General features: G+C 36.1%; 1 protein-coding gene across 1 annotated transcript in view; it reads left to right on the top strand.

The window, feature by feature from the left end:
* The window catches only part of KIF18A (kinesin family member 18A), a 113,237-nt gene that overhangs the window by 65,277 nt on the left and 29,403 nt on the right, over window positions 1–18,557 (top strand). The window contains exons 13-14 of the mRNA XM_044681006.1: window positions 539–660; window positions 2,806–3,045. Coding sequence (XP_044536941.1) covers window positions 539–660; window positions 2,806–3,045 — 362 coding nt within the window. The remainder of the gene's footprint in view (window positions 1–538; window positions 661–2,805; window positions 3,046–18,557) is intronic.

The raw sequence follows: 18,557 nt of genomic DNA, 5'->3' as shown, positions 1-18,557 counted from the left end.
CCAGGAATGATAAATCTGGAAGCAAGTAGAATGTGTCAATGTGAATATATAGAGTTTGGGTAGAGGTATGGAAGAGGCTGAGGGTATAAGGAAATACCTTTTCACTAATACCTAATTAAAACTGTTTGGAATCTTTGGAACTGAGGAAAACATATGCCTGGGAGAAGAAGGATTAGGAGGTGGTGTTAGGCAAGTGTCTTTAAATAGTTTATGTATACTGGGGCAAAAACATCATGGCACGGTTCTCCAACAGGGATTCCTTGGAATGTGGTCTTCCACTCACAGGACCATGAAGATGTAGTCAACCTCTCCTGAGTTGATGCAATCCTCAGTGGATGAATATGCGAAAAACAAAGATTTCCTGGAATGGATGGTTTGCATAGGAATCAGTGAACAATATATTTACTAATACTAATTAAAAGATTATTGTTGAAACTTCTCTGTATGGATAATAAAGCTCTAGCTGATCATCTTAGTATGACATTAAGCTCCTTTGTATAATCTTTCATTTACATAATTCAACCCTCCTTTTTTCAAGGAACTCAGTAAAGATATCCACAACTACCACTTGAAGTTTGAGATAAAAGATTTGAAAACACAAATCAAACATGTGATGAATCTTGCCTCTTTTCAAGAACAACAACATAAACAGACAGAGAAGTAAGTATAATTTTATCCTACACGTCTTTTTTTTTATTATTTATTTTTAGGTATTTTTCCATGGTTACATGATTCATGTTCTCTCCTTGTTCTCTTCCCTCCCCCTGTCCCAGAGCTAACAAGCAATTCCACTGGGTTATACACGTATTGTCACTCAATACCTATTTCCATATTATTCATTTTTTTATCTTACAAGTCTTATTGCATTGTTTATTAGTCCCAGCTTATTCCTAGTCCATAGAGGGTGTGAGTTGGAATCATCTACATCAGCCCCCTCAGTTTGGAGAGGAGGAGGCTGGGGCCCACAGAGGTAGGGCTGTTTGACCCAAGTAACATGGCGGATAGTGGCCAAGCCAGTACAGCTCACCATTTGCCGTGGGCGTTCTAATGAACTGAAAAGCTTGACTTCAACTCACCATCCGCCAGTAGGGGTGTTATGGATGATCACATACCAACAGCAGAAAACTTGTTAAAAATTAATATTACAAAATTTTGAGAGACTTACAAATTTTATTTTATCTAACTTTACTTAGAATCATGAAACTCATTATTCTATAAGGAATGTGACATATGACTTAGTAATAACCACTCTGAATATCCTTTATTTAAACATATCTCAGCTCTGCTGTGAGATCTCCTCCTCCACTTTTCTGCTCCCTCTGCTGGCTAAGGAGCAGTTTATTTATCTGGCCATATACACAATGCTGCAATTTTCATGAGCAGTCTCACTTTCTTAAGAGTATTTTAAGAAGAGAGGCATTGTTTCCTCATCTGTTCAAAATAATGACCTGTTAAAACCCACATCCTCTTCTCCCTCCCTCCATGTTTCTGGGGTGCTTTCCCCCTAGAATTATCTTCATTCAATAAATCACAGAAATCCATAGTCTACTAGTTGCTTCTCAGATCTCTTGTACTCTCCTTCCTTCTTTTGCTCACACCATTCTCTTTTCTGGATTGCCCTCTCTTCCCATCCTCTCTCCCTTGACTAAGCAATCTAGATGTACCACAGATGCTACATCCTCCCCAAAATGAAGGAATCAGTGAAGCATCATAGCAGTAAGTGATTTCCCCTGATAAATTCCTTTTCAGGTTATTGACTATATAATGTCATTCAGCTCTTGACATGTCATGATTGAATCCTTTTTTTTTTTTTTTTTTTTTTGATATTTAACTTTCGTATTTTTATCTTGCTTCCTCAATGAGGTCATAAGTTGCTTGAAGGGTGGTAGGTGTATCTTAAACTTTTTTATATCCCTTTGACACTTCACAGAGCCCCTTAGGTACTCAGTGACTCTTTCTTGACTTCATTAAATTTTGAAAATTTAAATAATTTTTGCTTATTTTTGTTTTTTCATTTTATTGGATATAAAATGCTGCACTAAAATATGGTATATAAATTTTTGAATTCATTGTTTTGAAAACTTGTAGCAACAAACTAATGCCAGGTTTTTTTTAATTGTCCAAAACCTTAGTAAATAACTAAGAAAGTTAGTAAGAAAGAGGTCTAGGCATGAGAATCATCCTTATCCCTCATATAGTCTTTACACATTCATTTCCATTCATCTCATCTACATAAAAGAATGTATAAATCAGTCCTTTCAAAGTATATATATATCTAAGGGTTTGAGTATCTTCATTTCTCATGAAATCAGTTAAATTTTCATTTAAATTCACCATTACTAATTGTAAGAAACTAATAATATACCTATTTATTAGTTACAAATCCTTTTATAGCTACTATCTCATTTAACACTCACAAAAAAAAACACCCCTATTAAGTTGGTAATACAAATATTATTATTATCTCTACATTACAGATGGGAAAAAGTATAGCTCAGAAAGGTAAAATTTCTTAGCCAAAGTTACACAGTTTGTTTAGGAATAGAGGTAAATTTTACAACACTATAAAACTCAGCATTATTTTAAATACCTATTAATAAGACTTATATCATTATTGTTATATTGTTTTAGTAATGAAAATGCCAAAACATTTGATTGTTGTTAAAATTTGTTCCAGAATAAAATATCCTCGTCATTTCTATTTTAACAAGTCTTCATCATTCTTTGAGAGAAATTGGCGATGACTGTGATTGGCTCATTTCTTAGGATTTGATTATAAGATGTTTTTTCCCTTGCTTGCTTTAGTCTGCTGAACACTTTGCTCCCGGTCCTAAGAAAACAATATGAGGCATTAAAAGAAGCTGGGCTGGCAAATTCTGATTTTGAATCTGATTTCAAAGAAATTGAGCATCTAGTGGAGAGAAAGAAAACAGTAGTTTGGGCAGACCAAACGCTTGAAGACTCAAAGGAAGATGACCTTCCAGAGATTGCTACTCTGATGGCCTTTTCAGAACCAGAACCAGGCCAATCCATTCCAAGCTGTAAGTAAATTGATTTTTCTTCTAGGAATATTGTCATTTTGGAGGGTTTTGGCTTTGTCTATATGTAGTTAAATTTCTAATGGACTAGAATTGTCCCATAAAGGCTAAGGGAGGAAATTTTTTACAATATATTGAAATATACTAGTTATTGTCAGTATTCTAGAGAGTAGAAGTGTTCCACAAGTGAATTTTTTTAAATTAAGGTTTTTTTCTTTAAACACTAACTTTTAAAATACCTTTAAATGATTTTATGAACATTAGTTCTCAACTATATTTTGCATTTTTCTGACTTCTTCAGCAGTGTATGTACCAAAGAGAATTCAGCCCTTTCTGATGACTTGTATTCATCATTATGAATTCTCTTGATTTCTCCGTAATCCAGTGATGGTCTCAACACCCACTCAGAAAAAAGTAGAATGTTATTTTCTCCTTTTCTTAGTGGCTCTATAATGCTGTGCCTTGAGGGAATTCTGGTATCAGCTTCTCACAGTTTTTTTCTCTTTCTCCTTGCTATCACTTCTGTTTTGCTTTTCTTGCTATGAGTTTTCCCAGTCCTAGCAGAAGGTCCTCAAGAACAAGGATTGTTTCATTCATTGTTTTTATAACCTCAGGGCCTAACACAATTTCTGGCACATAGGAGTTGCTTAATTCATGACAATTATTAATACCTTTGTTTTTCCATTACTTTTAATTCTGAATATATCCCCAAGCTATCCTTTGTAACAAAGAGTAAAAAAAGAGAGGAGGAATAAAAAGCATTCACATGAAACTAATCAACCTATTAACCATTTTTGACAGTATCTACAATATTCCATACTTGGAGATCTCAACCACTGCAAATAGAGGAATATTAAATTTCTTAAACACTTTTCAACAATAACACTTTGAGACATTCAGGATTTTTTTTCTTGTTTTTTCCACTTACTTTAATAATTTCATATATTATATAATTGTATATTTTATTTATTATATATATGCACATATATATATTCAAAATAATTTTCCAGACTGATTTCACCAACCATGCACTTAGTAGATCTGTATTTCACAGTCCTTCCACCTCAGATTAGTCTTGTCTTGTGTTTTCTTAGCCAGTCTGCTGAACAGGAAGTAAAATTTCTCAGGTCGTTTTGATTTACATTTCTCTTATTTTTAATGATTTTGAAACAGTCTTTCATATGATTGTTGAACAATTCACAGTTCCCTTTTTTAAAAAAATTTAAACCTTTGACTTTTGTCTTAGAATTAACACTAAGTATTGGTTCTAAGGCAGATGGGTAAAGGCTAGGCATTTGGGATTAAGTAATTTGCCCAGAGTCACACAACTAGGAAGTGTCTAAGGTCAAATTTATACCTAGGTCTTCCCAACTCTGGGCCTAGCCCTCTATCCACTGAGCCACCTGGTTGCCCCAACAATCCTTTTGAGGGCTGCTGGAATACTTATCCATTGGGGGATGGCTCTTAGTCATAATGCCATACATTGATTTGCTATGAAGTCATTATTATATATTTTATGTAAAAAATTTTTTTCAATTGATACTTTTCCTTTTTATAATAGTTGCATTGATTCTATTAGTACAGAGCTTTTCAATTTCATAAAAATAAAATTATCTAGTATTTTGTGATATCACTTCTAATAGCTATTATTGTGCTCACCTTTCACAGGATGCTTCCCTGCTAACATTCTGCTATATTGCTTTTCTCTAGACTGGTGATCAGATAATGAAGTTTATTCTAATTATGTTTGAATAAAAGCAAGGTCCTGGATGAGTAAAGTGCCCAACTTTAGTGTCTGGACTTTGTAGCTTCTCTTTCATCTACTGCTCCTAGACCTTTGGGAGGGATTCTACTGTTAGCTTTGTACAAAGTGATATTATTGCCAATAATCGTCTGTCAGATAACTGAATTATATGTGCGTATATTCCGACTTGCCTCTCTTGACTATATCATGATGGATAGTCATGAAACTATTGAATTTCTTTCATTTCACCTTATTATTTAAAGGTACTTTGTAAGAGTACACTGAGTTTCGAGTCTAAATGTATTTACATCTGAGTATTGCTGCTAACTAGTTAGGGCAAATTACTAAACATTCCTGAGCCTTAATTCCCTTATTTGTAAATTGATATACAAATTGCTATATGGTTTCTTGGATCTCTTTTCAACTCTAAAGATTTTGTCATTATGATCTTTTTTGGTAAGGAGTGTATCTAGGGAACAGATCAAAGTGAACAAAAATCTTTTTCTTTAGCATCATATTCTAACCATGAGACAGTATGGTCTGGAATTAGTTTTTATGATCCCTTATAATAGAGAACTAACCTCAGTGTCAAGAAGTGCTGGGTTCAAATCCTACCTCATGACACACTTTGGCTATTTGGTCCTGAACAAGTCATTTGACTTCTTGGTCAGTATTCTCATTGATTCTTTTCACAGAGGCTTGAGAGAAAATGCTGATCTGCCCTGTTTGAGAATTTTTTCTCATCTGTAAGTTCCCTATGACAGTGAAATCACAGGGCTAAATCCTATCCCTAGTTCTGTAGAACTTTATTATCAATACCAACTCCTTAAATGGATAGTAATTGTTTTCCTCCTGTTTAAAAAAATAAAAATTTTATCAGACATCATAATGTCATTCAAGGTGTTCTAACTCATCTATGCCAACCCTTTCTGATTTTTTTTTAAAGGAAGCCTGAATAAAATTGTGATTTTCCTCAAATCCTGAAAATGGGACACTTTCAAATGTAGTTTATCCTAAGACACAGTCCAGAAAAACTGGACTTTTTTGGCTCTTCACTGTATTTCTAAGATTATTTACAATCAGATTAGGTTAAGGTTCCTAATGTTAACAATATAATTATCTGTTATTGATCTAAGCAATAGCTACATAGCCACAGTTTTCCATGGAGATGAGTTTGTGAGTAGCTTTAACGTTTATTTTTAAGCTTAACAAGCCTACAATGCTTTAAACCAACAATGCAAATTTATCTGTGTATATTACATACTTGTTTACTTTATGTGTGTATGTGCATTTTAAGTCACTTAGATCCCAATTTATAGGATCTGCATGTTGACATTTTCTGGCTTTCTGGATGAGATACAATTTAGTGGTTTCTAAAAGGAGCCACCCAAAGTCCCACAATGTACTTATTGACTTTTTCTTCTATTTTAGGGATTCTGAAAATATCTGGCAAAATCATTTTTAACCAATGAATAATATATATTCACTATTGAGCAAATCTAGTTGCTGCCAGTTCACATTTCAACTATGAGAATAATCATTCATTTCTAAGGCTTAGCCTATACATACACTCTTGGGTTGAATTCATCTCTAACAAGGTTATTCAGGTTGATTTTTAATAGCTTTTTCACAGAGCAAAATCATTAACAGAATTTGTTATTCATGATATTTGGATTATTTAAATATTTGAAAGTAGTGTGAATATTCACATCCCTGAGAAGCTATTCCTTTGCCTTTTTTTTCTACTTGGCCCAAACTTCCTAATCAGATATTATTTCTTTTTACATACTTCAGGTTACATGTGTGTTATAGGTGCCTTGATATAGTGGGAAGGACCCTGAAGTCAGAGTCAGTGACCTGCCTTCTTCTTCTTCCTAGCTCTGTGACGTTGCTTGAGCAAGTTCCTGAATTCTCTCTACATCTCTCTGCAAAGTAGGCATGTAAACCTTAGCAGCCCTAAAGCATCATTAAGTGCCAGTTATTGGCCGTTATCTTCATGATCTCATTCCTTATTGCAGGTGGTGAACCTTTGAGCTGTCCCCTAGTGCCCACCTCTCCTTTTTTATCTCCACCTCACCCTCTGATCCCCACATTTCATACTGGAGCTACAATCATTCTGAAACACAGCTTTTGCTTCCCCTTTTTGCATATTTACAGCTGTGGTAATAATTAACAATTACTGTAGAACAGGAGCTCATGACCCTTTTCCTGCCTTAGACCCCTTTGGCAGTCTGGTGGTGCCTTACTTACCCTTCTCAGAAAATAAGAAAGTAATTGGAATAGGACTATATAGGAAAACAGCCACACAAATATGTACTCAAAATGCTTTTTAAGTACACAAACCCTTGGGGAAAACCTCCACTGGGGGAGTAGAAGTATTTTTAAGCTATTTTACCTCTACCTCAACAGGCAGGTGCCAAGTGTTCTGTGTCCTCCCTCCACATCTCCCCTCTCCATCTCTAGTCCAGATCTTGCTACCTCTCAACTGGACCATAGCAGTTGGTCTCCTGTTGGTTTCTGCATTAACTCTTGTCTCCATTCTCTATACCATGTCACTTTCTAGCTTAGTAAACTCCCATGGATCTACTCACTGAGTCCCTTCTTGGTACTTAAAGCCTTTCCCATCCCAACTCCCACATACCTTTCCAGGCGTAATGTACATAAGTGCCCTGGTGAACTTGGGCCTATCCAAACTGACTTTCTTCCTCTTCCTCATACACCCTGTTCCATGCCATCTCTGTGCATTTTTGTAGAAGCTCTTATACAGCAGTGCTTTCCTTTCTTGCCCCACCTCTTAGATTCTTAGTGTCCTTTGGAGTGGAGCTTAATTGTGTCCTCCTTCATAAAGCCCTTCCTGATAATGCCAACTGCAAATACCCAATCCATTCTATACCACCATCTTACAATTATTTGTGTCTACCTTTGTTTATATATCATCTCATCTGATAAAGTGTGGGCAAGGACTGTTTCATTATTGTCTTTGTACCCAGCAGAGAGCCCAGTGCCTGACACAAAAAATGGGCTTACTAAAAATGCTTATTTACTGATTGGTTTAGATTTCAATATGTTTTGATGGGTGCTTTAAATGATATTCTGGATTGCAAATTTTTGATTTGGGATCTATGAACTGTTTTGTGTAATTTTTAAATATCTTTATAATGATTGCCTTATAAGTGACTTCCTTTGAAATCGTATGTGTGTATTTTTTAAAATTCTGAGGACTTTTAGGTTTTACCAGACCACAATGAGTCCATGACACCAAAAATATTAAGAACCTTTGCCCTATATCTGTGAAGGCAAACTGATGGCACACATACTATCCCTGGCAGAGTTGGTTACTAGAAAGGCAAAGGGACTGGGGTGGAGGTGCTCCCCTCCCCACTTCTACCACCCCTCTGCGCTTCTTCCCTCCCTTGAGTGGAGTACTCAGGCCAATCCCCTCTCTTTTCCCCTCCCTAGTCTGGGATGAGGGGCTGCAGGGGGAGGGGGATCTCCTCTCCCACCAACCACCAGTTTGGGGGGGTGACCCTGCCCCCAAAGGCTCACTGCATTCCTTCCACCCCCTTCTCCCACCTCCATGACAGCCAAGCAGAGGCTGTGTGAGGTTTCATTCAACAAGGACAAGCACCCCATGTTGTAATAAGAAGGTACCCCCCTCCTCAGCCTTCCCCCACCTTCCTGATCCTACTACTCTTTTCCACCTGAGCAATGCCTGGCAGCAGCCCCTTCACTTGGCCCTGGTGTAGCTGGATGCAGGCGCGGGTCCCCGTGGTGGCAGGAGGTGGCTTCTGGGGCTTGAGCTGGTTGGGGACTCAGCCCTCACCCCCGAACGTGGCGGGTAGGAGTGGGGGACCTACATGCAGTAGGAGGCAGGGCAGGGCATGTGATCTCTAAAAGGTTCATCATCACTGTCCTAGATGATTTCTTAAATTGAGTAAAAATGAAATTCTCAAAGACTTATAAAATTTGTGGTCCCTTCCCTTTTGCCATAAACTCTTGAGGGTAGGGTGTGTATGTTTTTTCTTTCTATCCCAGTTCATTGTTCATTTCATTGAATTTAATTTCTCACTTAATTAGATGGTAAACTGAAGGAATATAAATACATTTTTCTGTGATTATTAGCAAGTTTTGTTGTTGTTTTATTGATTAATTATGTTCTATTTTTGGTAATAATACTGGCGTGGTTTGCCATTTCCTTCTCTAGCTCATTTGACAGATGAAGAAACTGGGCCAAATGGGGCTAAGTGATTTGCCCAGGGTCTCACAAGTAGTAACGACACTAAGGCGAGATATGAACCTAGGTCTTTCTGACTCTGGTGAGGACTGGTATTCTCTCCATTGTGCCATCTAGACTTATATGTCATTTTTTTTTTCTGGTTTGCCTTATTCATTGCCTTTCACATAATAGGTACTTAATTCCATTCACTATTTAAGTGAATGAACTCCATAAGAGCAAAATAACAATATAATTGTCAGCCTTTTGAGACTCCTTGTTGGTTGATGATCTCCAGGTTTTCTAGACCAGGCTGGACACCCAGTGCCTTCTTGGACTATTTAATTAGTGAAGAGAGTTTTACTGTTATTTGGGTACTAGTGACCCTTTTACTCACCCTTAGAAATGAACTTTGAGTTAGTCCTTAATTATTGATGTATTTTATCAAACCATTATATATACTCTCTATCTCTCAGCTTTGTAAAATTTACATTGTATTAGATGAATGGAGAGTGACATTCTACTAAACTATGTTTCATATTGGTTCTCTGATGTTTTCAAAGGTTTTACAAATGGTTTAAGGCCTTTTTGTTTCAATATAGGTAAATTTCCTTTATCACCAGAGAATTACTATTTGGTGGTTCCCGATTTTTTTTTTTACTATGAGAATTTTTCAAATTTCAGAGCTCTGCCCAATAATATTTGTAGACATTGATTAAGAAAATTTTTGTTTTTCTCTTGGTGCTATTTATTTTTCTCTGCATATAATTGTACAAGTCTTTCCACATTTCTCTGCATTCCTCTGACTTCTCTCTTACTACACATCCATCCTATCTTTCCAGCTTTATATAGCATTTTTACCCAAATGTAATCTAGGTTCCAGCCAGCCAAACTGGACTAGTAACTGTTGTCAGAATTTGGCCTTCCAAATGGCAGGGATCATTTTGGTTTTGTACTGCATCCTCAGTCCCCAGCACAAGTTCTTGTTTATAGTAGATATTTAAAATGTGGAATTGCTAGTGAGTGGTACAATAGCAACCTAATCCCAGAGCCTTTATTTCCACTAACCCATTAAATCCTTCTATAGTAGATTAATGTTTTGGCCAGTTTGGGTAATATATTCTGCATTTATAAGCTTTTCTTCTTTTCTTCTAAAAAAGGTTTATAAATTATACTATTTTACATTATTTTTTTTAGATGCCTCCACATTCAGAGACTTGGGAGTAATTGATATCTCTTAAGTGAACTGGCTCAATACACTCCTTTCCTGTTACAGTCCCTTGACTCTTTATTAGCAATGTCCATTGTACATACAATTCACATGACAGGAATGACCAGATTTTAACTGTTTAAATTATTTCCAAAAGCATTTAAACAAAATGTTCAAAGTCCCCCAAAATAAACTTATGGCACAAACCCAAGAGGGAATACTTATGTATAAAATATTGTAAGTCTTCAGGCAGTGTTCTTACAGTTTGGAATTGCTGTGAAAAAGAATTCAGAGCCAAAAAAAGCTTATTTTGCTATATTGTTGACAAGTGTAGTCCATGCAGTTATATTATATGTGAAATATGGATTTATAAATAAGGAATAATGACCACTGTGTAACAGGTGGTCAGTATATTTTCAATATTGATATAAAACCCTGTTTCCTCTTTAACATCTTGAATAGATTATGGAGTATGATAAACCATGCACAAAAGGTGTGAGACAATCCCTTTAAACATCTTTTTACCAAAGATCTTAACTAGGGCAAGACTATATATTCCTCTAAAATGTCTTGATAAAAGTATCAGCCCCCTCCCCTTTCCTAAAACCACCATTACTTATACCAAATAGCACCCATGTGTGCATACATACACACACACAGAGATTTATACTCAGATCACATATACATGTCACACACCAATAGCTTAATTTAAAGACATTAGGAAACAATTCATGTTTTGTCATATTCCATTGACTTTCATTTGTGTTTCTTTTTTTTGTAATTGGTGGCCTGGGAGCTAGGGCCTACTAAAATTGATATAATTGTAATAAAATTTGCTTGAGCAGAAATCATTTAAAATTTTTATTATGATATTTGTTCTAGAATAACTGCTTTCCTTTACCTTTCTCACCAAACCATTTCCATTTATATGGTTAAAACCAAAGTCCTTTTGAGTAACTAATTCTCATTTTAGGAGGCTTTGCAGTATATTGGGGCTTAATGAAATCAGCAGAGTGTATCATCCACAAATTGCAGCCTCTCAGGCATTCAGTCATCTATGGGGAATCCCACCCTGTTTTCCACTCTGATCTGGGACACCCTCCATGCCATGTTGTTGGGTCTTTAACAAATGTGTTTTTCCCTCTGTAACTGTTAAAAAAACAGTGGCCTGCTGAGAGCTCTAGAAGCCTCTTGACCTAGGTATAAGGTATAGGTATGTACATGGGCCATCCGACCAGTCCATCAAAGCGCTTATCTTAGACAGACACTCCTCAAGGCAGTGGATGGGGCTAAAACTTAACCTACCTAGATGGCATTTGGGGGGGGAAAGAACCTAAATTTTCCTTTAAAAATACTATACTTTAACATCACTTCCTCTGGTAAAAATGTAGAGCTTCCTGTCTTTGAATACAGCTATCTCTGAAGAACTAAGGTTGCACTTCACTCGAGAGCAATGGACAGGTACTTGTTTATGATCAATAATATATACATTTTTTCCACTGAAAAATTATCTATGTGAGGCAGTATAAATATGGGTAATTTCAATCTGAAAGGCCTTCTGGTCCAAATGATTCATTTTACAGAAGAAGAAAGTGAGGTTCAGGATGAGGAAATGACTCATCCACATTCACCTGGCTGAGATATAACTGGTCTTCTTCTCTGCTGAGAAGTAAGCAAGCCCTTCCCTTAAAATGGACCATACGTGCTCTGTCATAAATTTTTCATCTTCATCAATACAGATAGGTACAGTACTACAAAACAAGTTCAGATCTTGTTTCTGCTATTTACTATGTTTACAATCTTGGACAATTTAATTTCTGTGATCACTAAGTAACTCCCTAGTTTTCATCATTAGGCCTGTTGGTGGAGAGAGTTCCCTAGGCTGAAGAAATCATAGATACTGTGATGTTCGAAATACACAGGAATAAAGGTGAAGGGCAGGAAGGGGGAGAGATGAAGGGAAGAAGGGAATAATTATAAATGTTTGCTAAGTATTTTTTGGTAGAAATGTAAAGGATAGCATCAGAGAAACCAAGGACAAGAAAAGAAAATGAATTGGTCATATAGCAAGAAGTAAGAATGACCATTGAACAGATTATGTCCCCATTGGTAGCCACACACTGTCAAGCAAAGGGTTCCATAGAATGAGAAAGCATAGATGAGTTATCCTTACCACCAAATAGTTCCTAAGGTAATGAGGTCATTAGATCCCCTGAAGTATGAAATCATTAAAATCACAGAGAGGCATATTTAATAATGCCACAACTAAGCTTAGATACTTGTTGTTCCTTCATGTCTGCCTCTTCATGACCCTATATGGCGTTTTCTTGGCAAAAATAGTAGAGTGGCTTGCCATTTCTTTGGTATTCCTAAAATGAAAAGAGAAATCCTGGATCCCTGTGTAAATGAATCTACACCATTGCCATCCAGAATATTCAATGGAAAGAACCTTAGTGTTCTTTACAATATGAGTTTGAGCTCCATAAGAATTTCTGTTAATCATGGTTTCCCTTTAAATAGGCTGAATTTCTTCTATTTTTGCTCTGAAATGTTTTTAACATTTCTTTTTCCCTTTGTTATTCCAGATTTTTCTGGACCTTTGTTTATGGGTTCCCTCCTGGAAAGGTTGATAAGAATATTCTTAGATATTCAACATTTCAGAGTAAATTTTTTTACAAAGTTACAACACATACAATAGTACTGTGCTGATTGATTTCATTTAAACTGTTACCCTTAAACCTTGTTTTTAAAAAAAGCTACAGTTGCTTGGTATATATAACTATTTGAACTTGATCAACTAAACATGCTTTTTAGAGGCTTATTTGTTACTTAAACAGCACTATTTTCACTTATGTATTATCAAGAAGTTTTTATCTTTAACAATGAAGTGGATTTTTTGGTATAATCTCTTGAATATATGTGATAGAATTTGAATATTACTTTTTGGTTTACATACTTTTTTGAGTATGTCTTAAGAATTTATCTTTCTTGGGGCAGCTGGGTGGCTCAGTGGATTGAGAGTCAGACCTACAGATGGGAGGTCCTATGTTCAAATCTGGCCTCAGACACTTCCCAGCTGTGTGACTCTGGGCAAGTCACTTGACCCCCATTGCCTACCCTTACCACTCTTCTGCCTTGGAGCCAATACAAAGTATTGGCTCTAAGACAGAAGGTAAGTGTTCAAAAAAAAGAAGAAGAAGAATATATCTTTTTCATCAGGGAAAAGAACATTCAGTTTCATTCTCTTCAAGTGTTGGGGATTTTGGAGGGGAAAGAGTTATGGAGTTTTATGTGCTTATTTTTAAAGTTCAAATTTGATCTCATGGAACTATTATTTAGAATGTTCAAGACACATAGAAAAGAACTTGGAAATTATCTGTTCCAACATCTCATTTTACATAAGAAGAAATGATGCCTAGAGAAAAGTAACTTCTCCAAGGTCCCATAACTAGTGAATGACAGGCTTAGATTTAAATCTAGATCTTCTAATCCCAAATCCAGTGAGTTTTCTATTTGGATGCCTTCAGACCTGAAAAGATCTGTACTTTTCATTAGGAATATTTTTCTCCCATTAACATCTTCCTTTTTACTATGCCCCATTTCAAAAAGTTCATTAATAAAATACAATGATATAATTAACAGAACTAGTGCCCTGAGTTAACAGATATTGTTATATATCTAATATATATCTAAAATCTGATATATGATATCAGATATTACTGAATCTAATGTACAGATTTAAGTTCTTTTTTCCCCCCTAAAGCTCTATACAAGTTGGGGCTATTTAAGATATATAACACAAAAAGTGACTTGACCATCCACATTGTAGGAAAGACCAAGTAAATACAGAATTTATTACCCAAATGATGACATTTAGACATACAACTGTTTAATGCTTATTGGTCACTAGATAGATAGATAGATAGATAGATAGATAGATAGATAGATAGATAGATAGATAGATAGATGTAGATGTAGATGTAGATGTAGATGTAGATGTAGATGTAGATGTAGATGTAGATGTAGATGTAGATATATATCTGAGACAGATCAAAAAATGTACAACAGTTCATCCCTAGAATTAAACAGGAAGAGAGCAGGCTGATTTTCCTTCAGAAAACTAGACTTCTCTCAGAAACAAAAGCCCATCTTTTTAACTTCACCATTTTACCAAGGGTCCTGTTTAGAGATTAGATAAGAAATTCATGATGGGTGTGATCAGGCTGCAATATATAACCAATGTAGATTTTTTTTTTTAAACCCTTACCTTCTATCTTGGAGTCAATACTGTGTATTGGCTCCAAGGCAGAAGAGTGGTAAGGGTAGGCAATGGGGGTCAAGTGACTTGCCCAGGGTCACACAGCTGAGAAGTGTCTGAGGCCAGATTTGAACCTAGCACCTCCTGTCTCTAGGCCTGGCTCTCAATCCACTGAGCTACCCAGCTGCCCCCCACCAATGTAGATTTTTAAAGGACAAGAGTAAGATTTTATCAGGGAAGTGTATACCAGGAAGGGAAGACCAATTGGATGTACTGTGACTGGGAGCTGTGTTAGCTGGGCTGTCCAACTGTTCTACTAATGATGTCACAAGAAGTGGAGAAGTGGAGGAAAGCTTCCATTGTCTTTGATGTAGAGGTCCTGTGCTAATCCCATGGAAGGACATGTCCAGTCTCACCAGAGGAGCATTCATGAATGGAATGTCGTCTGCTTTGTTGAAGGGAACATGTAAATCAGCGAGCTCATAGGTCTATTTGAGTTGATGTGAAAACTAAGCAACCTTGTTTTATAGCTGCAAATTATCCTTAGAGAAGGGCCATCTATGCTTTTTTTACTGTTTGCTCACACTTCTTAAGCTTTAACTAAGACGATTACACTTTTAACCTTAAATTCATCAAATTGAACTTTTAATCTTTATTTACCTGTGCCAACATGGAATCCATCTTTTCAATTTCAGAAATGTTTAGGAAAAACCTACTGTATGTAGGGTTGGTGTGATGAACTCTGCTTGGGATAAAAAAGCAAAAATCTCTTTACCTTCAAGGAATTTCTAGATTATAGGGCTATAAATCAGCTAGATGTTTAAGTAAAGAGAGCCAGACTAAACCTGTGGTTTCATAGGTATAAGGGACTCCAGATGAAGACATTCTTCCAATCCTGGCCAGTACCTTCTCTACAATTTTTAGTCATAGAGAGTTAACACTTTGCCCAAAGTTATATAGCCAAGTATGTATCCAAACTGGGGCTTGACTTCAAGTCTTCTTGGCTCCAAGACTGGGTCTCTTTTGCATAAATACTAGATAATTTGAGGAAGAAAGGTGCTCCATGGGAGTTGATGACAGATCTGAACCTTAATAAAAATTAAGGTTTTCAAGATCTAGAGAGAAGGAAGGAATATATTCCAAGCACAAAGAACAACCTATAAAAAAGCACAGGAGAGGAGATAGAATCCAAGTTTCTGACAAGTTTGACTGGAATGTCAAGTGCATGGGAAGATGGGGGAGGGGGGAAATAAAGTACTTGACTAAAGGAGATAGTTCTTAGCCCTGTCATTTCCTATCTTCAGTGAGCTTAGTAGGAAAATTGAGACTTAATTAGAGACACATACTTTTTGCTATTTCCCATTGAGCCCAATATCAAAAGGTTATGTGATGATGGATCCATTTATGACTGAGATGTGTTACTACCTTGAGAAATGTTTGAGGTTCTCTTTACAGTGTTTATTTATGACTGACGTCTTCTGTGTTAACACGAGTACAACTAAAGATCAGTCATGATGCAAAGCTTTTGATTTATTTCTCCTACAAAAGTTATTATAAGAATAATATCAAGTTGCTTATATAAGGATAAAAAATGATAAAGGCTACCATAAATATAAAAATTAGTATTTTAATTAAAGCCATGCTGATAGATAAAGTTATTAGACCACGGGCTTGTAAGAATTCAAAACCGCCGCCCTCGCCATTATTGTCTCCTGTCCCCTCCGGAGTCTGCTGGCCAAGAGGCCACTCCCCCCTAACCCAGGAGATTTAAACTCTTTTCTGTGTGGAGACGTAGGCGTCCCCACGCCCAAGAACTGGAAACGGAAACCCGTTGGACCACGGGAAATGTAGTTTGATAATTTCCACGTGTCCATAGAAAATATATATACTTTTAGATGGCATTTCCCAAATTTCACTTTTACACTTAGGAAAATGTTACCTTAGAGCACGAGGTGGCCAGCTATAGCCTATGGTTCAAATCTGGCCCACTGCCTTTTTTTTTTTTTTTTTTTTTTTTGACTCGGACCATGAACTAAACATTTTTTTTATATCTTTTAATAGAGTCTTGATATATTTTAATATGTAAAGCCATTCTTTGCATGGAGGCCATAGTTTGCCAACTCTTACCTTCAAGTTATATAGTTAGGTAGAATGATGCAAAGGGAAAATGTACAAGGTTTAGAGTCAAAAGGACCTGATTCCTATTTATATGACCTTGAAAAGGTCCCTTAACTTTAACCTCTCTGCCTCTCAGTATTATCATCTGCAAAACCATGGGGAGGAAATTAGATTGAAGTAGACTGGAATGGATTACCTCTGAAATCTCTTCAATGATCTTCATTGAATAAAATTTAAATAGTTAAAATTCATTCAGTAGTATTATATCATTATATATTATTACATCATTTGCAAATGTGTATTCCATAACAGAAAACTGTTAGAAATACATATTTATGATTAGTACAATAGTTGTATCAATCGTTTTTAGCCTTGAAATGTTTATTCAAATGCATATAATACATGGTTTTACTTTAGGAGAACTTTGCCGACTAATTTTGATTTAGCACAATTTCCTGAAATATCTCTTCATGCTCATATTAACAGTCAGGCTAGAAGAAGAAAAATCCCTGCCATCATTCTTTTCCCAAACCTCAATTAGCTTTAATCCTATTCATCAATGTCTCCCTGTCATAGATCCTACTTTGCAGACTCTGTGACTCATGTTTGTTAAATACTCCATTCTGCTTTTCACGGTAATTTCCAGCTCTGTAAATCTCTTCAAGTCTCTAAGTGTCATTTTTTGATAAATTAGTTCCTCTGGGTAAAGACATTCAGGACAGTTGATATGGCATACCACAAAATGACCTCAAAAGGCCTGCTTGGGTTTTGTTGTCATTTTTTTCTTAAAGGAGAGGAAGATTTGTAACTTGCTCATGAATACATTATATAATGCAATCACTTAAAAGAAACATCTATAGAAGTCTTCTTTTCTAAAGCTTAAAAATAAACATAAATGCCCCTCATCTTAGAAAGCACACTGACCCAGTATTTTAAAAAATAAATGATTGTTTGATAATAAGCTCTATTTTTTAAAAAAGTGCATACTGATCAGTCTCAGTCATTTTTGTTCTGCTTTAATATAACGTCAAGAAATGGGCATATTTTCCTTTGAATAAAGAGAATAAAATCTATATGAATTTTCCATTTCTTGGTAGACTCTTTCTCAGGCTATCAGAGAAGATCTCTTTTAAAACTCAAAGCACATAGTTTCTACCAAGAGATAAATGCCCTGTTTCTGGTTCTACAGGCAGTTTATTTTCTGAGTGCTAAAAAAAATCAAGGAATGACTGGACAAAACTGTTAGCTCCTTGACAACAAAAACTGGCTTATTAATCTTAGTATTTTTTCCCTAAATCAACCCCATCATCATCCTAACAAAGTGCTTTGAACTTAACATAGACATCCATGTGACTTAGAACTGGAAAAGAAATACGGTAACCATCTAGTCCACTCTCCCCACCTTACAAATAAGCAAACTGAGGTCCTGACCTAATAGGCTAAGCACACTTTATCCAAGGTCACCCAAGTAAGGAATTTGTAGAGCTAGGAACCATCTTCAAAACCAATGATCTTTCCCATTCTTCTGTTCACCTTGCAAGGATGCTTATGAATATCCAAATGAATGAAAGAATGATTTTTGTATTTCTTTTCCCCTGTGCCTAGCATAGTACCTGGCACAGAGTAGACATTCAGTATGTTTCTTTGTTTACTCACTCATTGATTTGTCTGCAGTGGTTCCAGGTGGGGGAGAGGTAGAGATGTTTTCACCCTTTTCACATTTCTTCAAGTCAGTGCTAAAAATCATTTTGCATAATTCATATCTCTATGAAAGAATTTTTAATGTTCCTGCTTAAAGAATGATTCTAATTAGATCTATAGAAAGTACCTCAAATCTTTCTTTCCTTAAAATAGTATTATTGGGAGCAAACAGGTGTCTTAGTGGATAAATAGCCAGGCTTGGAGATGGGAGGTTTGGGGTTTAAATTTGGCCTCAGACACTTCCTAGCTGTGGGACCCTGGACACAAGTCACTTT

Source organism: Gracilinanus agilis, chromosome 6 (assembly GCF_016433145.1).
Source record: "Gracilinanus agilis isolate LMUSP501 chromosome 6, AgileGrace, whole genome shotgun sequence".
NCBI lineage: Eukaryota > Metazoa > Chordata > Mammalia > Didelphimorphia > Didelphidae > Gracilinanus > Gracilinanus agilis.
The sequence above is the reverse complement of the archived record's forward strand: the minus strand, read 5'-3'. Positions and strand labels throughout refer to the sequence as shown.